The following is a 22,752-nucleotide window of genomic DNA, read 5'->3' as shown; positions in this document are numbered from 1 at the left end:
AGCAGCCAAGCTCTCACACAGACACATTCACAGCACACAAGCTCTCACACACACATACACACAGGCTCTCAGACAGACATACACAAATGCACACAAACACAGGCTCTCAGATACACACACATGGCCTCCTGTTGTCTTCGGGCCGTGGTGGTATGAGCTCCACCACAGTCTACTGACCTTCCTGCTTCATTGGGGGGGGGGGGGGGTGTGGCGGAGGCTGTATGCCAGCGTTTAAGTGCGCATGCACACACAACAGAAGACCCGGGCTTATTTTCAGCCAGTGGCAGATTGAGTGCCGGCAGCGTATCTCTTTCTTCGGCTGCTGGCAGCCTGCAGCATCAAACCTTTGGCCACCAGTGGTTTACGCTCCAACGGCGACCCCTGCTGCTGGCCCACTGCCCCTGCCCCCCCCCCCCAAGCTATGCCGCTCCATGAAACTACCTATGCAGCCAAGCACCATAAGAACATAAAGCTTTTATCATCGCTTTATCCACCTGTTTGGCCATCTTAAGATCATCAGATACAATCATCTCAAGATTCTGCTCCTCTTTTGTGCTTCGAAGAATTTTGTCTCCAATACTGTACCCCTCTCTTGGGTTCCTGCAGTTTAAATGCCTTACTCTGCATTTTTTAACATTAAATCTTAGCTGCCAGATCCTTAGACCATTTCTCCCAGGAGAAATTACCTGGCAATGATCAGAAGAAGATATAGGAAGGAACAATAAATGCATTTTAAAAAAAATCAGAAATATTTCTCTTGACAAGAGGTTTAATCTTTGAAAAAATACAAGTGACTGCTCCAGATAAACAGGGAAAATGATGCTGGAGAAGTATCCGTGCCCTTTCGATATTCTCAAGGGGAAAGATTGCCTTCTCTTCTAGTCAACTGGGGCCGATGGAATATTATGCGCGCTCAGGCTAGCGCAGAACAGGTTAGCTTGTGCTTGGGCACGTGTTTTGGACGATCCAGGCACGTTCAAACACGCTCGAGGCTAATAGTGCTCTTCAAATGTAAAAGCCATGTAGATTAGGCTATTAGCTATTGCCCCTTGATGCAAAAGATAACCGTGTGCCTGACATGCATGTTTTTACCACGCAAGAATTAACGCCAGCCCTGGAGCTGGCAGTAAGTCTTGACGCACATCAAAGGCTCCAAAAAAAAAAAAAAAGCAGAAATTACAGCTTTTCTGTGGTTCCTCACAGAAAAGCAGCAAGAAAAATAATCTTGAGGGTGGTCAGATTAGGAAAATGGATGCTCATTTTATGAGTGTTCATTCTCCTAACCCTTGGCTGTGCGCGGTTTAAGAAAATGGACGCTCGTTAAATGAGCGGTCATTTTCTTACCCCTCGCACAGCCACATCTTCTGGGCGCCCGATGCCATGCACACGCTAGGGACACAGAATGTATCCCTAGTGCGTCCTTTTTAGTACGGCAGTTCATTTGCCTATTGAATCGGGTGCTCAGGAGAGGGGGATGTGCGAGCGATGAAAAAAAGTGCACCCAGTTTGGATGCACATTTTTTCACGTTTCTTATTGCATTGGCTGCCATATAGAAGACTGGAGTTTGATGCCCAAACCAGATTTTTTTTCACTCCTCGGACTGGCCGAGGCTGGAGATGCTGTGGGCACAGGGTCTCAAGACCTTGGCAAGGGGAGGGCATCTCGGTAATCTCGTATCGGCGACCCCTAGCAGTTAGGCTCAGGGTGCGTACGGACTCGGTTTCAGAGAAAGCCGTGGTACGTGAACCCAGTTCCAAGATCGTGACCGTGATGACTGGGCTAGTCGAAAGGTGGGAGAAGGTTAAAATTGAGGAACTCTTCCCCAACATTGTAAATGACAGCTCACGGGCAAAGGAGTAGGAGGAAACTGTTGAATTTAAAAAAAGGACATAAAGGGTACCAAAAATGATTCACTTTCAAAAGGTGGGAACGAATGCGATCTCATGTTGAGGAATATCCAGTAATCTCCAGTTCGGAGACTGGAACTTTTGAAGCAGCTACAACGGGAAGCTGTCAGGCATACTCTGAAATGCAGATGCGTTTTAGAAAAAGAAATCCAAGAGGCACCCAATTTGTGAAACTATGAAGTCTTATATTCCTGACCAGACAATCACCCTGTCTAGTAAAGAAACAAGCAGACTGACAGCTTCTTTGCTGTATCGTATTCACATCACCTGACGTGGGCAACGGCTGGAAAGGACCTGTAGTTGAACACCCGGATTTTTATTTAAAAAAAAAACAAACAAAAAACCAAAACCACCCTTTCATCTAGGGGTGTCCACAGAAAATTTTCAGAGAAGCGTGGGGGAGGGGGGAAAGAGAAGCATAACAAAAAAAAAAAAAGCCGTGATCATTGAAATGGCTACAACCTCCCCCCCCAAAACAAAAGTTAATCACTGAAATCCAAGTCGGAGGAGGGAGGGAGGCAAATGATCGCCGCCCCCCCCCCCTTGCCGCACGTACCCCTGGTTGTGTAATAAAAATAAAATAAGTCAGCCCAAAAGCAGGTCAGTGAGGATTCAGGACTTCTCCGGTGCACGTGTTCTTAAAAACATTTGTTTGTAAAACTCTCCTGATCAAGTGTGGGATAAAGGGAGGAGGGGAAGGGTTCACGCCGCAAAGAAACAGAATAATAATTACGGCACCACGGATAATAATTCTCCAGGCTGTGGAAAGATAATTCCAAAGCAGCAGCAGGGACACGACGAGAGCAGAAATGCCCAAAGTGCAGCCGCCTCCGGAGCTATTTTAAGCCCACATTTTTTTCCCCTGCCTGACGGGCCCCGCCCCCTTTAGATTCCTCTCCGTGCCTTCTTTTTTTTTTGCCCTCCTTACGTCCCGGGAGGCGGTGTAAGGATTGGGCTTTATTTTTGGAAGCGCTGGGATCCCATAGCCTTGTTAGGTGCTGCTAAAACATTTGCACAGCTCGGACGCGCCGAGACCAAGAGGAGAGAGGTCGGGCCGGGGTCGTCGGAGAAAACCAAACCCCAAAAAATAAAACCCCTCAAACCTGCCCCCGCCCCCCCCCGAGATCGCTACCGTGACCATGACCCCCCCAAATCGGAAGGAGGCAGGGGAAAGCCCGCTCTGCCTCCAGTAGCCACCGCCGGAGAACGCCGTGCAGCCTGAGAGCCCGGGAGCGGGGCGGGCGCCGGAGGGGAGGCTCCTTAAAGGCGCAGCGCTCCGTTTCTGCGCTAGCGCCCCCTACCCCCTCCTCCAACCCAACCTGTCTGCCTCCTGGACACCGTCCCGCAGCGGCCGCGGAGCTGCTCAGCCAGAAAGTTGGTAAAAAAAAAAAAAAAAAGTCCGAGCACCTCGCCTTTCCCTTCTCTTTCTGTGGGTCTGTGTGGCTGCTTTCCGTGTGCGCGCGCGCGCGCCGGCTCGGGCAGCCTTGAGTTTTGCTGCTCCGCCTTCGGGCAGGGATGAGTTTGGTGGGGATCAGTCCCTGAGTGCTGCCGACGCTTTGCTCGCCGGCGGCGCGTTTTTCAGAAGCCGGCTCTACTCGAGGGGGGGTGGGGGGTGGCAGTAACCGAAGAGTAGAATCTTCCCACCCTAAGAACGGCTGCCCCGGGGCTGTTTTCTTTCAATTCACCTAGGGAGTTCTTAAAACTCGCCCGTCTTCTTTATGAAAAAGAGGAAAAAAAAAAAAAAACAGCAAACAAACAAACAACCCAAACCAACCAACAACCCCCCCACGCAACCCTGGGCAAAGGAGGCTCTGTAGGAAATTAAAGAAAGGCGGCACGTGGGATTTCGCAGACTCGGATGGCAGCATGAGCGGAGGAAGGTTTGATTTTGACGACGGCGGGGCGTACTGCGGCGGCTGGGAGGGAGGCAAAGCCCACGGCCACGGCATCTGCACCGGCCCGAAGGGGCAAGGGGAGTACTCCGGCTCCTGGAACTACGGGTTCGAGGTGGTGGGCATCTACACGTGGCCCAGCGGCAACACGTACGAGGGCTACTGGTCCCAAGGCAAAAGGCACGGCTTGGGCATCGAAACCAAGGGCCGCTGGGTTTACAAAGGCGAGTGGACGCACGGCTTCAAGGGGAGGTACGGCGTACGGCAGAGCACCAGCAGCGGAGCCAAGTACGAAGGGATCTGGAGCAACGGGCTGCAGGACGGCTACGGCACCGAGACCTATGCGGACGGAGGTAAGTGAGGACCCTCAGTGTGGCGAGGGCTTTTACTAGCACTTTTCATGCAAGCCCGATCGTGACATAACCGAGTTTCAAGAAAAAGTATCCCGTTTGGCTATATGAAACGCCAGAGCAGAGACAGGTCAGACTGGATTGTAAGCTCCATGCAGCAGGGACTGGCGCTTAGGTGGCTCTGCCTATGTGTGGTAGCCCTTTAAAAAAAAATGACAAGTAAAAGTACTCGGCCAACAAAGACAGCTTAGGAAATGTTAAATTACTACGGAAAACCTGTATCCTAGAAAACAGAGACCTAGGGGCCGATGCCATACCATGCACCAGCCACTGTGCACAGTCTAACCCCGCGATTGGACGTGCTTTTTGGACGCATGTCCTTAACTCCCCGGTCCAATTATGGGGATTAGCGTGTCCAAAATGTGCATCCAAATCACTGCCGTGGCTAATAGCGCTCACATGGATATTCATGTAGCCGAGGCTATTAGGTAGTCCCTGCAATCCAATAAATATTCTGTGCCGTGAATGTGCCCTTGCAAAGTGGCACATTTTATGCCAGCCTGGGACTGACTTAAAGGTAGGGGCCATGTTCAAGGGCACATTGAAAAAAAAAAAAAATCCTGCTTTCTGCGATTCCTCCCAATAGTATCAGCCATACTAAGTAGGAGGATCCAAATAAAGATTTATTTGAAAAAAAAAAATTTTGGACATCCAATACATACACAAGATATGTGTATATACTGATAGCAGGAGAAATGGACGCTCGTAGATTGAGCATCCATTTTTCCAACCCTCTTGATAGCCACGTCTCTTGTGCACCTAATGCCAAGGAGGCACTAGGGATGCACATTTGTCCCTAGCGCCTCCTTTTTAGCGCACCCACTCATTTTAATAATGGATTGCAAGCCTAGAAATGGTGCTGGGTGAGCATTAGGAAAACGGGCGCTCAACAGTGAGTGCCTGTTTTCTGCGCGCATACACAGGCCGATACAGTACAGTGCGCTCCACTGTAACCGGCATTTGGATGCGCGTTTTCGACGCGCCAGCTTTACCCCTTATTCAGTAACGGGTAATAGTGTGACGAAAACGCGCGTCCAACCCCCCCCTCCCCCCCCCCCCCGAGACTAATAGCGCCCGCAACATGCAAATGCATGTTGCGGGCGCTATTAGCCATTCCCGCGTGATACAGTAAGTAAAATGTGCAGCCAAGCCTCACATTTTACTTTAAGAAATTAGCGCCAGCCCGAGCCACCCAGGCTAGAAGGAAATATTTTCTTTCCTTGAAGCCAAGAGTGGTGGCTCTGGGTGCAACTTTCTTCTTGAAATTTCCATGTTCTTGCCTTATTAATTATAGAGGGAAGAAATTTGGATTTAATGACCCAATACACTTGGAAACTTTTCTAAAAGATAAGAGTCAAGTTTCAATCTTAGAGGCAGGCATCCAAAATGAATGAATAAATAACACTCCACTTCCTCCAAATATTATATGTGAAACTATATGTATAAATATATAGCTATATTGGATAATCCCCCAATTATGGTTATGCCAAATATGAAAGTTAGTATGTAATGTATTTCTTGATTTAATGTTACCATTTTGGACATAAGATTTATGTTTTCTTTCTATGATTGTATCAATGAGAAAATTAATAAAGTATGAATTGGAAAAAAATAAATAAATTAGCGCCTACCCAAAGGTAGGCATTGATTTCTACCAGCGCTGGGGAAGTGCACAGAAAAGCAGTAAAAACTGCTTTTCTGTGCACTCTCCGACTTAATATCATGGCAATATTAAGTTGGAGGCCCCAAAAGTTAAAAAAAAAAATAAAAATTTAAAATTTAAAAAAAAAAAAATTAAAAATGGGCTCGCAGGTTGAAAACCAGACGCTCAATTTTGCCGACGTCCGGTTTCCAAACCCGTGGCTGTCAGCGGGTTTGAGAACCGACGCCGGCAAAATTGAGCGTCGGCTGTCAAACTCGCTGACAGCCGCCGCTTCCATCAAAAAAGAGGCGCTAGGGACGCGCTAGTGACCCTAGCGCCTCTTTTTACCGCGGGCCCCAATTGAAATAAATTGTTACTGAATCGCGTGCACAGGAGAGCGTGCTCTCCCGCGTGGTTTACTGTATCGCCCCGTTATTGCATTGGCCTCCTAACTCCTTTCCTTTCATTTACTGATCTGGGAGAAGCCTAAAGAACAGATTGAGAGAGATACTTAACACCCCGCAAATATATCAAGTGGCAAACTGGTATGGAAACACTGGGGCCATTTACGTACCTCAGGACGCACAGTCTTGGCTGCTTAGATTCCAGTAGGGAACTATGTGGATTTATTTTTTTGTTTTTAATTTAGTCTTGATGCAACATTTTTATGCTGAATGTTAGAAACTGATTGGAGAGACCCAACCTTTGTTCTAGGTTGTAATCACGTGAAAGGTAGAAACTTTGCAGTTTTGGACTTCACGGCTCCATACCAAATCAGGTGTCATTGAAGGTAAAATAAATTGTACAAATGTACAGTCTTGTAATAGCATTCCTACTGTATATTAATTTCACAGGGTGAACAATTCAATCTCTTACATAGTTATTTGTGCTGTTCAGGCCCATGTACTAAAGATTTTCTCTCATTTTGTGTCCATGGGGGGGGAAAAAAAAAGCTTAGAACATAGGGCCCAATAATTTATATTGTAAGTTTGTGCTTTAGCATGATAAAGAAATGAAAGGCTGTGTCTGAGCAATGCGTATGCAGGGGAAGGCAATGAGCTGGTTTTATTTCCACTTGCTAGGTTGATTTTAGCCTAGCAGGTTTTCAGTAGATTGTTGACCAGACATTGGTTGGTTGGTTGGTTGATTTATTTATTTATTTATTTATTTATGTGTAGAGTTTTATATACCGTTATTCGGTAGAGCCATCATAACGGTTTACAAAATATGCAATTATCATACAATAAAATGGAGAAATACAAATAAAATAAAATACAGAAACCCTCATCGCTGCAGTGGATGGATGCAGGGGTGGTGGTAAAATGTGGACACCTTGTTATCTCTGGCCACCTTCTCCACGGGGAAGCGTGTCCTTAGGATGCCTTGCGTTGAACTGTACGGTGATGGTAAAAGCCAAACTCCAAAGCATTCTGAAATGTCTAAAAGAATCAGTCATGCCATGGTCACATGACTATGGGCAGTTTAACTTTTTAAAAAGATTTGGTTTGCATTTAGTTCCTGCCCTTTTCATGGGTAGATGAAGGCGAGTTTGTTTTTACATGTCCTGGAGGGTTTACAATCTAAGGGCCAGATTCATTAAGGCTTTTCTCCCATTTTTGTGTCCATGGGAAAAACCCTTAGTGAATCAGGTACTAAATATTTGTACCTCAGCAGACAGCTTGACGGGCAGTTGGATGTGCGTTTCGCACGTGGTAGAATATCTCCCGATTCAATAATGGGGTTAGTGCGTCCAGAACACGTGTCCAAACCTGCACTTAGCTAATGGTGTTCATCACATGTAAATGAGGCTATTAGCTAGTACCCCTGATGTAAAAAAAAAAAAAAAATCACCATGCGCCCAACGCACAAGTTGTAACCCTCAAAAATTAACACCAGCACCGGAGCTGGCGTTAAGTCTTCAGGCGCCCCAAGCTGTCAACAGAGAAGCAGAAAATTCTGCTTTTCTGTGGTTCCTCCGAATTAATATAGTCGTGGTACTAAGTAGGAGGAACCACAGAATGCAGCCAGGTTGAAAAAAAAAAAGTCTCCATGGTGGTCAGGTTAGGGAAACGGACGCTCAATTTACCAGCGCCCACTTCTCTAACCCAAGGCTGTGCGCACAGCCACGTTTCCTGGGCACCCGATGCCAAGGACGCATTAGGGATGCAGGATTTTCTCTAGCGTGTCCTTTTTAATGCGACTGTTCGTTTGCATATCGCATGCCCAGCAGAGGTGGATGGGCGCGTGTTAGGAAAACGGACGCCCAGTTTGGATGCCAGTTTTTTAGCCGTAGGAAGTTGCAGAATTGTCCAGGCTAAAGAAGTAAATCCTTTTTAATAACGCTCACTTTTTTTTTTTTTTTAAACAGAGTACATTAACCCCCTGGCTGGCTACTTAACGGGCCGATACAGTAAAAGTCACGGGAGAGCGGGCGTTCGCGTGCACTCTCCTGTGCGTGCGATTCTGTATTCAAATGAGGGCCCGTGGCAAAAAGAGGCGCTAGGGACACTAGTGCGTCCCTAGCGCCTCTTTTTGGACAGGAGCGGCGGCTGTCAGCGGGTTTGACAGCCAACGCTCAATTTTGCCGGCGTCTGTTCCGCTGACAGCCACAGGTTCGGAAACCGGATGCCGGCAAAATTGAGCGTCCAGTTTTCAACCGGCGGGCCGATTTCAAATTTTTTAACTTTCGGGACCTCCGACTTAATATCACCATGATATTAAGTCTGAGGGTGCACAGAAAAGCGGTTTTTACTGCTTTTCTGTGCACTTTCCCGGTGCCCGGAGAAATTAACGCCAACCTTTGGGTAGGCGCTAATTTCTGAACGTAAAATGTGCGGCTTGGCTGCACATTTTGCTTTCTGAATCGCGCGGGAATACCTAATAGGGCCAACAACATGCATTTGCATGTTGTGGGCGCTATTACGGTAAGTTCGGGGGGGGGGGGGGGTTGGACGTGCGTTTTCGACGTGCTATTACCCCTTACTGAATAAGGGGTAAAGCTAGCGTGTCGAAGACGTGCGTCGAATCGCAGGGTAACAGTGCACTCCGCCGGAGTGCACTGTACTGTATCGGCCTGTAAGTTAGCAGCCTCAGGCTATCAAGATTAGTAAGTGGTGTGGCTGGTGTGCAGAGGCAGATCACACGGGGAGCTGGGAAGGGGAATGATCCCTTTTTTTTTTTTTTTAATTTTACTCTGTAATTAATTGGGTAGAGATGGAGCCCTCGACTTCATATCAGCCACACACCCAGGAAAATGGCTGAATGGTTGAGCATATTCACTCTGGAATTCTTTCAGGGAAAGATATTCAGCCAGTGAGCGGCTAGGTAAGATAACTGGATACACTTATCCGGCTAACTTAACTTTGGGATACTCAGTGGTGCAGTAGTGCCGCTGAGTATACCTGGCTGTGTTAAAGTTAGCTAACTTTAGATCAGCCCTATGGCGTCGCCAGAGTTAGCTGCTTAACCTATCCGGCTAACTCCACTCTTCCCCAGAATGCATACCTCCTGCCCCAGGAGCACTTCTGACGTATCCAGCTAAATTCTAGCTAGATATTAGATCATGAGTTATCCGGCTAGAATTTAGCCAAATAAGCCATTTAATTGGCTTAAATATTGCGGCTATTGAATATTGGCCTCAAAGGGTCCAATTCAGGGCTGGCTGTCTCTGTCCGTAGAGATGCCCGTTCCATGATATAATTTTACTTACTTGGACATAGAGGTGTGTAATGAGATTACAGCGTGCACACACACGCACACATTTTCTCTCTCTCTCTCGTGATTATGGCATTCGGCTCTGCCATTTTCCCATTCCCCTTGTTGTGTGTAATGTAATGAAACCACATACTTCATTTAATTCTATAATCGCTTTTAAGGACTTGAGTTCAGCAAAATCTCCTGCATAATGAAGATGATCTAAGGCCTACAGATTTTTGACTCATTACACTTTCCTTATGCTGCAAATAAAGACAGCTTGGGGGATCGTCCCCGGTCTGCCTCACATGATTTACCTTTGTATAATGTCCACTTGGTTTTCCAAAACTTTGAATCGCTGAAACTTGTTTCCCCTCTTTGGGGGGGGGTCCTTAGTGGACTAAAAAAGCTATGGACCCAGAGTTTCTATTCCAAGTCATCCACCATAGGTTTTTCTTTTCCCTAAATTGATGGGGGGGGGGGGGGGGGTCCACAAATCTTACAGGACCCTCCGCCTTCACCTTGATGGTTGGACATAGCCCTTCCTTTTCACCTGGCGGCTCTCTGACCTCCCATTTGAGTCTTACTATGCAGTCAGTGATCTGGTGATAGACCGGTTGGGTGTACATGACTTTTAATTGTCCTTGAAATGGCAGAAGAAATAATTATTACAACATCTGAAAGGCTTAAAGTAATGTAGCTACATACCTAAGTCAGAGCTGTTCAACATAGCTAACTCTCGGGAGACTGTATTACACTTGCTGTATTAATAGAGCTCCCTTATGAACACAGTTCTGGCTTATTACACGACAAATTAAACTTTCAATAAATATAGTGGCAGATATGTGAAACATTTTTCCCATGGACACACAATGGGAAAAATACTTTAGTACATTTGGCCCATAGTATATTGACCCCTGTATGCACCATGGGCTGAAGCTATGCAAGTAAACCTATGCTATGTAAACCGGTACGATAAGACATGGTCTTGAGCATCGGTATATTAAAAAGAATTAAATAAATAAATAAATAAATAAATAACCAGGTTTCTTGCGTACTCTTCTGCAAACCTCCGAGGTGCTCCAGTGGATAGAGTTGGAACTTGCTCGCATGCTTTCTGATCTATGCCGCACAAGTTACGCGCTCTGAAGAGCAGGTGTAACTTTGTGCAAGTTAATCTGTGCGTGCAAGTGGCCAGTTACTGATGCGCATTAAGTGTGCTTGGAAAACGTTGGCTAAGTTGCACGCAGCAGCCTCCTCCTCCAGCCCCCGCAAGCCAAGAAGGAAGAATCCCATCGGCCGCGGGAGGCTCATGCTGCTGTCTCCTTTCCTACTGCTTCAATTGCTCGGGGGCCGATGCTGCCGCTGCTACTTTTCCACGCGGCACGGGCCGGCTCTTTCTCCTTCCCGCGCACCGTGTATCACTTCCTGTTCCGAGTCACGGGGGGGGGGGGGGGGGGGGGAGCGCGGGAAGAAAAGAAGGTCAGCCACGGGTGCCAGAGCTTCTTCTAGCGCCGCTGCCGTTCCCGCTGGGCTTGAACCTTCTGATAGCCCGGCGGCAACGGCAGCAGGGAAGAAAGAGCAGCGGGAGAGACCGGGAGCACGCGACACACCAGCCGGTGCTTGGCGACACACTAGTGTGTTGCGACACACCGGTTGAGAATCGCTGTATTAAGCAATTAATAATGACTCGAGGAGCTCTTTAAAAGGAGATTTTGTTTGTGAGACTTACTGTAAATTAAATTAAAATTGTAATTGCTTCCCATCGGTGGTTGTATTTCTGGAGACCACATTGGTTTTAAAATGAGCCTATATAAATTTTTCATGTGGTGCAGTGGTAAAAGGAATCTGGCTTCTAATGTTACTGCATGTGGTTTTTGCAGTGGCATCACTGCAGAGCCATGTAGGATACATGGCATTGCAGTGGCGCCTTTCCTCCTGCCCTTTTGGGCTTCTAGCTCAGTTGGAACCACGGCTGAGATCTGGCACCGTGAATTTTCATGTGCAACTATCCAGTGATTTATTTTCAGTTTCATTTTATTTAAAAAATATTTGGACCACCTCCCTCAGACTTTAATGGAAGGCATAAAGTGGTTTACTAATAATGTGCATCTAAGCATCCTGTATAAAATACAAATAGTTTCAAACAGACAAAATACATTAAAACATAAGAATTGTCAGACTGAGGGTCCATCAAGCCCAGCATCCTGTTTCCAACAGTGGCCAAACCAGGCCACAAGTACCTGGCAGGATCCCAAACACTAAATAGATCCCACGCTGCTTTTGCACAGTGATAAATAGTGACTATTCCCTATCGGGCCAATACAGTAAAGCGCGGCCACGCTTGCCCATTTTTTAACCTGCTTTGGATGCGCGTTTCGAGCGCGTAAGGCGGACCTGCAATTCAGTATCGGCTTTTACGCATCCTTACCGATTGCAGAAAAAGACGCGTATCCCTTTCCACCCGCAGCATGTATATTTGTTAATGATCGGATTAGCTATTCCCTCCGATACAATAACGTGCGCCCAAATTATTGCCTTTTTAACCCGCTTATTTGCCGCGTCTTTAACCTGCATATTTACCGCCTACCCTGACGTTAGTGTGGTGTTCAGTCAGCTTCGTACCGGACAGCACCATGGACAACATGCATATATTGGCTCTGGCGCTATTTTTCATTCGGTTGAGAAGCAGAATGAGAAATGCTCGAAATGCTCGTCAGATTGTAGAACCCAGCCAACCGGAGAACCCAGCAGCAAGACCAGAGGAGGTATGTATTCTGTTTGGGTTCAAGTGTACCATCCATCTCTGGGCGTCTCTGAGGCTCCGGACATGGACGCCGGAGAGATGGGAGGCTTGCCAGGCCTTCATCCGTCTGCTAGGCGTCCTGAGGTTCCGTGGTCCAGCGGAGGCATGGACGCCTTCATCTGACATCTGCTAGGTGTCCTGAGGTTCCGGGGTCCAGCGGAGGCAGGGACGCCTCTATGGATGCCTATAGGGACGCCTCTATGGACTTCTCTATGGACGCCTTTACGGACACCAGGGACGCCTCTATGGATGCCTATAGGGACGCCTCTATGGACTTCTCTATGGACGCCTTTACGGACGCCTTCATCTGGTGTTTGCTAGGCGTCCTGAATTAGCCATCCCCGAGGCTGCTGATTGCAGTAGACGCTGATACAGCGGGAAGGTCCATGAACGGAAGCCGGACGTCCAAGGTCGGGGCTTCCGTTCATGGACGTCCATGAACGGAAGCCCCGACTTTGGACGTCCAGCCTACGATCATGGATGCCCAGATACAGGCGGGAAGGTCCATGAACGGAAGCGCCGACCTTGGACATCCATGAATGGTGCTCAAGGCAGCAGGGCCTCTGATCATGTAGAAAAGAACCATCCACCTACCTGGTGGAATGACATTTCAAATGACAGGTACCAGCGTACCCTGGATACTGTATAGGCACTGTATACCGCTCTATACAGTAAAATGGACTGTGAACGCCTACCGCTTCCTTGACGCGCTTTGGACGCTCGTTTACCGCTGCTTGGATTTGCGTCTAATTTGAATACTGAATCGAGCGGCTTGTGAACCAAAATGTGCGCGCGTCAAATGAGCGGGCGCCCGGCACTGCTGCACTTTTTCTTACGCGTCCTTACTGTATCAGCCCGTAAGTTTGCTTGGTTATAGGGATGTGCATTTGTTGGAAATGTCATAGACAATTTAAACAACATTGTCTGTCATTTTTAGTTGTTTTCAAAAGAAAACAATAGGAACAAGCACAAAATGTTTTTCTTTTATTGTTTTTAGTGTGCACTATATCTGAATAATGCGCACTCTTTAGGAAATGGGAAAATATTAACAATGAAAATTGATCCCTAAATGACATGACATGAAACAACATTTTTTGGGCCTGCACACCCCTCCTTGGTTAATATTAGTTTGTGGACTTCTCCAGTAACTTGTCCAAACCCTTTTTAAACACAGTTACGCTAACTTCCTTAACTACATCTTCTGTCAGTGAATTCCAGAGTTTAATCGTGCATCGAGTGATAAAAATCATTTTCTTTGATTTGTTTTGAATGTGCTGCTTACTAACTTCATTGAATGTTTTTGTGTTTGTATTTTTTTGAAAGAGTAAATGACCAATTTACATTAACCCATTCTATTTCACTCATGATGTTTTTTTCTCCAGGCTGAGCAGTCCTGATCACTTTTGCCTTTTTTTCATAGGTTAGCCATTCCAATCCCTTTATCCTTTTGGTCACCCTTCTCCCTCCCAAGATATTACTACCTCTCTGCTCTCTCCACATAATAAACGACCTGATTCCTCCCAACACCCAACATTTCTATACTAATTTCAATTATCTGCATTGAATGCCCATTAGACCAGCTACCCACAAAAAACATCAATCACTGGGAATAAAAACACCTTGACTCTTTGTCTAAAGGCAAGGATATTCAGTTCCTGCCTTTCCTTCTATTTTATAAATCCCCATGACTTCCTTTAGTCCAGTTTTAGCAATGACAGTTCTTGGCTGGAGGGGGCTATCCATCAGGGCTCCTTCGAGAACTCTGCAGCCACTAGGTGTCGCCATCGCGCAATGATTATGACTCCATTCTCCCCCCACCCTCCAGAGCATTCCCAGCCCCGGCTGGCCTGCGGAGCAGAAGACCTGAGACAGAAATCACACCTAGATCCCTCCCCATGGCAAATGCACACCACTGAGTTAGTGGGCTGGCCTTGGAGCTGCCTTCTAAAAGTGACAGAAGGAGCCAAGTTCCCAGTGTCGCAGCACTGCTGCAATCAATTATAAGTATTCTGTTAGACAATATATAAAATAAGACTGGATTTTTAAAAAAAGACTTCCATCATCATATCCTCCTATGGTAACAGAGCCCAGTGTTTATAGCACTAGTCTGAAAAAATAGATGCATGGTTTCTCTTTAATTGCACTGGGAAGCATGAAAAGATGATAAATATTCCAACATTTTGTTAAAACGATCAATTTATTTTAGATCTGTGGTCCCTATGGGCAACCAATGGATCTGATATCCAGAATAACCTTAATATGCAAATTAACTTGGCTCACATGGCAAATGCGTGCAAATATGTCTCGAGAGTATTAATTGTGGATGATCTGCTAGCGGCTGCAGAGATTTGGAACTGGGTGCTAGGCTTCTAAATGTGTGTTTTGCAGAATCAGTGTCTGGGCTTCATGTTGCTCAGTATAGATCTGCTGACTGTGTCAGTAGGGGCTTGGAGTTTAGCAGTCTGGTAAGGAGGACACAGTCGGTTCTTTTCTGACTTTTCAGGGTCTGCTGGTACCGTTTGGAGAATCCTCTCTCTTTTTTTTTTGTTTTTTTTGTTTTTTTAGCTTAGGTCCAGGTTCTTTTACCTTTCTATCCTTAACTTGGTAGAAAAGCCATTTCTAGCCAAAGGAACGGTTTGTAGGGAATTTTCAAAAGGAATTGCGTAAAAGAAGAGAACATCCAGGCGGCTTTCAAAAGCCCGTTTATACATGAAAACCTTTGAAAATTCAATTCTACGGAGAGAACTTAACAATTTTCAAAAGCCCATTTATGCGCATTTATTTGATTTATATTCCACGTTTTCAGGTTCTCTGTCCTCAGAGGGCTCACATTCTAAGAGCCACTAACCTCCCTCCCTCATCCCCTCTCCTCCCCATCCCCTAAACCCTACCTTATCTTTCCTTTTTTTTTTGTTTCATAATTTACTTCAGCTCCCGAACTGAAGTAACTTGCGCCTGGCTGCCGGCGCGCGAGTCTTTGGGACAGTGAGCAATGGCACTGTCCTGGCCCACCCCCCCCCCCCCCGGCCCGCCCCCTTCAAAGAGGCCTGGCACCTCTGCGCGTAAACCCCGGGATTTACGTGCGCAGACCTCTCCCCTTTAATGTACTAGTTATATTATGTAAAGAACAGTTAATGACATCTAAACTCAGTTTCCTGCTACGAATTTCTTTAATTGACTTGCATTTCTTTTCAAATTTAATGTGCACAATTATATTGTCTTCTAAGGGCTAACACCCTGCCATATAAAATAACTACTACATCCAACAATAAAAAAAAACAATCTATATATAAACAAACCTAAAAAATAAATAACATTCCCACCCATCCCAAATCTTCCCATCAACAGCCTCCTAGCAGAACAAAACAACAGGAAATAATTGAAGAATTATCAATCCTGTGACAGTATAGCACAACCAGGGTATTAAGTTCCGATTACAGTATCTTCAGTGATTGTCCTATACCCTTCTACACTGTGTCCCTCCTAAGGATCTCTTTTCTATCCCTGCCATTTTTAAATAGAGAAAGCACGACGATGGTGGTTGTTCTTTCCCCTGGGGAAATAGCACATAAACAGCCACCTTTTTTTCTTTTCTTTCATTTCTGCACTGTGGCAAATGCTGCATAGGTCGAGCATGCACCACAGTGAATTAGCATGGGCTGAAATGCAGAAACGAACACAATTTAATGAAACAAATGAAAGTTTTCTCCCATGCACACCCCTACTCTTTTTAGCTTTAGTTTGACCCATTCCACCTGGTATTTCATTTCAGACCACACTGGTTGTTTTGACGGGAAGAGCTGGAGTGAAATTTCATCCAATTCTGCTGCACCTATTCTATGTAAATGTTGAGGGATTATGCAAACAACAGTACTTAGCCTTATACTGAGGCAAGAGTAGAAACTCTGGGATATGTCAAGTTTCAGACAACCTGAGAATAAGAAAATAAATCTCTGTTACATTGTTTCCTAACCTTTTGAAGCCTAAGGCACAGCTACATTATAAAAATTGTTGTGTAGTACACCAAACTCCACCAAGCGGGCAGTTTGCACATGGAGAGGACCCCAGCCAAAAGAGCTGGGGAAGCACTGAAAGACCCACCAGGATCTCTTAAAAAACAGGGAGCGAGAGAGAGAGAGGGGGTGGAGACACGCATGGACCAGCTTCCTCTATATACAAATACAGGAGACGTGCCCTCTCCATTTCACTCAGCCTGGGGATAAGATAGATGCCGGAAAAATTCAAAGGAGGAGAGATTCAGGAGAGAGAAGATGAAGAGGTGCTGTGTGAAATATGTATACTGCACCACATCTGTGCCCTGCACGGTGCCCATTAATTAACATGTTCTGGGACTCCTGCTGTAGCTAGGGCGATGCATGCATGATTTCACAGGTTCTCAGAAAGCAGCTCCTACGCCTTTTAGAGGCAGTGCTGGTGGCTGTTGTGGCTGTGAGGTGCTGGCCTGGACCTGATCATCAGGCAGGTCTGACGGCCCACAACAGTGTGCCGTGACAGACTGGTTGAGAAACGCTGCTCTATTAACAGGGCACCTGGTTCCCTTGCATGTCAATAATCTGTGTGGCTAAAAGTGATCCACAGAACCCACGTACAGCGAGGATTTGGATCCAAGCAGGAATGCAGCAATTCTGAGTGTGTAAAGGGGGTAATAAGTATTCTGATGTATACATTCTGACAAAGTCAGCTGGTAATGAACTTTTTAAGAAATCTGCCAATGTGCACAGATCAACTACACCCAAAGTTAGGGATGTGCAATTGATTAAGATGGCATGAAAAACACCAACAGCATTTGCTTTGTTTCATGTTATTTCTCAATTGTAATGGCATACAAAACCCTTCCAAATTTCATTTTGTTAGTATATGTGGGGTGGGGGGAGTAAACCAATGGAAAATGAAATGAAACACATTTCAGCAGATGCACCCCTACACAAGAGATAGTATGAGGGACTTTGCCATTTGCCTGTTTTGTACATTGTGTACCAGACTTGGGGGCAGATTTTCAAAGGGTTACGTGCGTAACCCTGAAAACTTGCTCCTGTGCGCACCGAGCCTATTTTGCATAGGCTCGGTGACGCGCGCAAGCCCTGGGATGCGCGTATGTCCCGGGGCTTTGAAAAAGGGAAGGGGGTGGGGGCGGGACTGAGGCCTCCGGCACAGCGGCCCTGCCAGAGGATCCTGCGCTGGCAGCTGGCTGGTGCGCTCAAGTTACGCCTGCCAGAGGCAGGCGTAACGAAGACAACAAAGGTGGGGGAGGGATTTAGGTAGGGCTGGGGGGCGGGTTAGATAGGGGAAGATGGGGGGGGGGAACGGAGGGAACGGGGAAAGCCATCGGGGCTCCCCTAGGGCTCGGCATTTTTGTTCCTTGCGCATGCTGACCCCGGATTTTATAACATGCGTGTGGCTGCGCGCGCATATGTTATAAAATCGGGTGACCATTTGTTCGCGCCGGGTAGTGCTCACAAATGTACCCCGCATGCGCAAAACCTGCCCCTTGGTTTACTTCTCTACATCTGTTATCTCATCCAACAGACTCACTGGTTACTCACATACATTGGGGAGTTCATTCTTGATTTATTTTTATTTATGGATATTTGATGTTCCGCATTTTTCTCCAGAGTTGGTCTCAAGGTGTATTACGATCCATTGAAATGAACAGAGGCACTGGAAGAGCTTACAATCAGAATTTGCACGTAGAGTAGTATTGGGAGCCAATTTGTGTACTCTTTGGAATCCCAGTTGTATGTAACACAACAGAGCTTAAAACATCAGTGGGAGGGTGGGGAGCAAAAGTTCATACAAATGAAACTAGCATCATGCTTTACTGCTCAATTATTCTTGTTCTAACCCAAAAGAAGAGTTTTTCCATTCAGATTCATAATGGAGTAAAAACAAACCCAAGAAGTTCCACGTGCCGCCATGCACACATGGACCGGAAAAAAGAAGGCCCACGTGAGGCAAACTCTGAGGACTCCAATCTGTTTAGGTTTTCAGTAGGAGTGTACAGAGCAAAAAAAAAAATCATCTCATTTTATCTGTCATTTCGTTTGACCACTTTTTTTTTTTTCCTTTTGATTTTGGTTTCGGAAAATACGGTGTGCTATTTGCAAATAGTGTCTGGCTCTTAGCCCCTATCATGTGACAGGGGCTACCAGTGCCATTGGGTAGCCCTTGTCACATGATAGGGGCAAAGGGTGGCCAGCACCATTTTTCAAAAGGGGTCGTGATATGAAATTTCAGGGAGGAAGGTAGAAAGGAGACTCGAGAAAATACGTCTTTCCTGAGAGGGTGTTAGATGCCTGGAATGTGCCCTCTGGCTGAAGTAGCGCTAGCCAAAACCTTGACAGAATTTCAACATGCTTGAGGCAGCCACAGAATACAGTAGTGGGGAGAAATGGGTACAAGAAATGTAGGCATAGACTGATGATATGATTGCATCAGGCTTCCAAGAAGAGTGGGATAATCTGCACAAAGGGACCATAATAAAAATGTAAACATGGTCTCAGATAAAGGCCTTAGGAGCCACACCTCAGACACAGTCATTTACATTCTTTCTTCCCAAGCTGTTGTGTTATCTGGGTGTCCGGGATTCTTTAAATGGGGATTGAGGAACAATAATCTTCTAGGCCTTGTTCATTGCAATTATTAAATCACAAATTAAAGTCCGTTGTAAACAGCACTAATAATCAAGCAGCAGCAATCACACTGAAAGCATTAGATGGTTAACAATGTAACTTTACTGATGAATGATGCCGGTGGTGAAAGTTCATTACAGTTTTAGTTGTTTCAACACATTCAAACTCATTAAGTAGATTCGTGATGTCTCCTCTCTCCAGTAAATTCATATAGATGGATCAAATAATTTCCAATTCATAAATCCAGTTTTCTTTCTCTCTCCAATCAGTTGTGGGGCTATTAGTTAAATTTTAGTCAATCAATTGGGAAGGAGCTTAAAAGGAGCATATGGAAAAATCTCAATTGCTACTTCTTCCTTCTCTTTCCTTTGTATTCCTTTCTCCTTGAATCTCCCCGTGATAAGGCCAAACAGCCGCCTCCTCTTACCTTCACCCCTTCATCATCCCACTCCTCTTCAGAGCTCCTTACAGTTCACAGGTATTCTCTGACTGCTGAACACTGCTCTCTTATTTCACATGCACTGAGCCTTTGGTTGAGTACTCGAGCATACTGGAAATGTCAGGACAGGGAAACCAAAAGATGAGATGAGGGTGGAAATAAGACGCGCAAATGTTAACAGGCTTCCAAACACAGTCCTTCAAAAAAGCGAAAGCTCCCTGTCTCCTTTTCCGAACCCAGGTCGCAATCCAGAGACCCCCCCCCCAAAGGCCGTTCTCCTTAAAAATAAACAAAGCCAGAGAACGCCGACCCTGAAAAGGGTCAAATAAAGATTCCATGTCCTAAGGTGGCGGCGGCAGGGGTTTGCACACCATCTAGGTTCCACTTAGGGGAGCTGCACACCCACACTAACTACTTTATTCTCTCCCCACACCAAAGGAATATTCCTCTTGGTTGCTGGTACTGGTACTAGCAGAGATCTTAAGGGGATCTCTACATCAGTAAGCAAGTTGAGGCTGGATGTTTTTGACAACAGACTCCCTAATTTTGGTGGCTATGTGGATTATTGTAAACGTGTTGCTAAGTTATAGAAGGTTGTCTGGGTGCTGGATTAAGTACGGGTCTTGAAAGAATAAAAGAAAAGGCCCAGAATAGCCTACCAGTGGAGGTGGTGGAGGCCAGCACTGTAACACAATTAGGACCTTAAGTTATACAGTACTTGAGACAGATGTTGGAGGGCAGTGATTAGGAACATGGTTGAGAGGTCTGATAAAAGACATGGGAAGGAGCTAGTATTGGTGGTTTAAGTGTGGGGAAATTATCCACCAAAAATGGTAGAGGACCAGCGAGGAAGGCCGAGTGTTTGAGCCAATTGGTCTTTATCTGCTACCAGTAAATGCATTATCAATAAGATTCTATAATTGACTGTAAGGGATGACTTATTGACCACAGCACAACCAATCAGAAGGCAACTGATGGTGTCAGTCTGGTGGCTCAGTGGCAGTGCAATGTGGGAAAATGGGGTTCGATTCCCAGGCTCGGCTTCTGCTCCCCAGTCTGGCTCGGGATATTCTGAGGCAACATTCACAGCCTCTGGAGTCTTGGCCATTATACCAAGTGGTCAGATTCGGGGTGCGAATGCACCAGGTTCTGCAGTGTGCTGTGGACCCAAGGGCAAGGACTGTTGCTGCTGAGTTAGATGGGAAGGGATGTTCTGAAATGTGTAGTGGTGGTGACTGAAATTTTGCTCGTGGCACTGTTCCAATTGAGCTGAAAGCCCAAGGCAAAGGACGAAATTGCCAGAGCAGAAAAATGACAACTGCTGCATTTCAGGAGTAGCAGTGCCACACAATTGCTCAGTTTCTCTGGTCTTGATTCTCCCATTGCTTTTACTCTGGGGGGGCGGGGGGCAACAAATCAGTCAATCAGAAAAGCAACTTTTAAAATTAACTTTAGCATTACAGTCTGGAAACATTGATCAGGATGCTATTACGAACCAGAAAAGGTTTCTTGTCACCACAGTTGTATTGACAGGAGAGAAGGGGAAGGGCAGAATAGCACAGCAGGAGATTGCGCCGATAACTTACAGAACAGATGCAGATTCCAGAATCTGTATCGCCATGAAAATCTGTACAGATGCTCACTGTATGGCGCTTGTGCTGCTGATCTAATCTCCCGTTGCCAAAACAGGAAAACATGTATTCTTTTAACAATGAAAGTATTAAAGAGAGAGCTGTCTCTTACTAAACAAAGCCACAGGCAGAACCGGTCTCATAGGTAACAGTTTATTTCTTGCTGAATTTTTTTGATGTCCCTTCCAAAGAGTTCTTCTGATATCCATAAATGACGTGATCGCTTAAAAATGCGAATTTTTTTCTTGCAAAGTGCATGTCTTTTACACAAGGTTGTTCTAGAAATGGGCTGCAAGAGTACAACTAGCAATACAGTTGCAAAGTTGTCCCATTCGATTTAAAAAGTAGCAGTTGCTACAAACGAATGCGATTGCAGTTTGCTAGACTGTTGCCACTGCTCTCGACAGGGAGCGTGCCCAAGCAGCACACCTCTGCCCTGACTCCTGAGGAAGCAGACGCGCAGGAGAGTCGCTGCAGAGGAGATGAGGCCGCAGAACCTGCCGAGTCAGTCTCCAGCGTCGAGAGAGTGCCCCTGGCCTCGGATTTTCAGCCAAGCTTTTGAAGAGCAATGCCCCATTGCTTTGGACCCGAGTCAGGTACTGTATCAGATGCTATGCTAACTACATCTTGGGGTTTCTGCTTTGTACTTGCTGTCGGTTTTTAAAAAAAACAAAACACAACTTTTTTGTAATTCTAATTTTGCTGCTTTCGTGCCCATGAGGTTTTTGTTCTCAGAGTGCCTGCGTATGACACCACTCTCACATCTCCCCACATGCATTACAAGTTCTTAAGATTCTGCATGTAGAGTTGATTGATGTATATTAAATGCAGTTTTATTTTGCATTATGGGCAAGTGGAATGTGAAGAATGGGCAATTTTTTTTTTTTAATTTAATAATATTGCCAGTTTGGTCTGTAATATCTGCTTTTTCTTCTTCTGACCATTGTCGGTGCCTCAAGGAACTCTGGATGCCCTAGTGGTTCTGCAATAGGGAGAAGATTTGTATTTCTAGCTATTTTTTAATGCGTTCATGGGGAAAGCCTGAATTAAGCAAATGCCTTGTTTCTAACCGGGTCCCAGAGACCAACGGAGATAGTGGCCTGCTTATGGTCACACACAGGGTCAGAGACAGAGGTCAGGCTTGAACTCCTCACACATGTCTTCTGATGGACAGCACTGTGCTGTAACTACTGATCACCTTTTTGCTCTTGGCGAGAAATCACGGAATCTGTCTCCCATATAATTAGACACGTGCCTTTCACTGTAGCTGGTTATAAGAGTAATTGCCAACTGTTTTAGGGCCTGAGGGAAACTATAAATTGAGCATCCTGTTTTTAAACTGCTTGCCCAAAATGTCCTGGTACTTGTCCATTTTTTTTAAATATAGGAGCTGATCTTCTAGAGTAAGAATGCAATCATATCTATTTTTTTGGATTCTAGCCCACCATTCCCAGTAATGCTCATGCCAGCTTACCACATTTTTAGTGTTTTAGATAGGAAAGGTCCATGCCTCAAAGAGCTTACAATTTAAGTGGGTATTTGAGGCAATGGGAGATAATCAAGTGATTTGCCCAAAGAAGGAAACGGGATCTGAGCTTTGGTCAGACTTGTTCTCAACTCATTGCTCTAACCATTTGGCATCGCCTTCCCCACTGAATGGCTACATACAGGAACGTCTAAG

General features: G+C 45.8%; 1 protein-coding gene across 1 annotated transcript in view; it reads left to right on the top strand.

Annotated features, from left to right (window-relative positions):
- The first annotated feature begins 2,906 nt into the window (after positions 1 to 2,906).
- JPH2 (junctophilin 2) overlaps positions 2,907 to 22,752 on the top strand; it is a 139,250-nt gene continuing 119,404 nt past the window's right edge. Inside the window, exon 1 of the mRNA XM_029611949.1 lies at positions 2,907 to 4,153. Coding sequence (XP_029467809.1) covers positions 3,775 to 4,153 — 379 coding nt within the window. The 5' untranslated portion in view covers positions 2,907 to 3,774. The remainder of the gene's footprint in view (positions 4,154 to 22,752) is intronic.

Source organism: Rhinatrema bivittatum, chromosome 8 (assembly GCF_901001135.1).
Source record: "Rhinatrema bivittatum chromosome 8, aRhiBiv1.1, whole genome shotgun sequence".
In the NCBI taxonomy this organism is placed as follows: domain Eukaryota; kingdom Metazoa; phylum Chordata; class Amphibia; order Gymnophiona; family Rhinatrematidae; genus Rhinatrema; species Rhinatrema bivittatum.
Note: the sequence above shows the minus strand (reverse complement) of the source record. Positions and strands in the feature narration are given on the sequence as shown.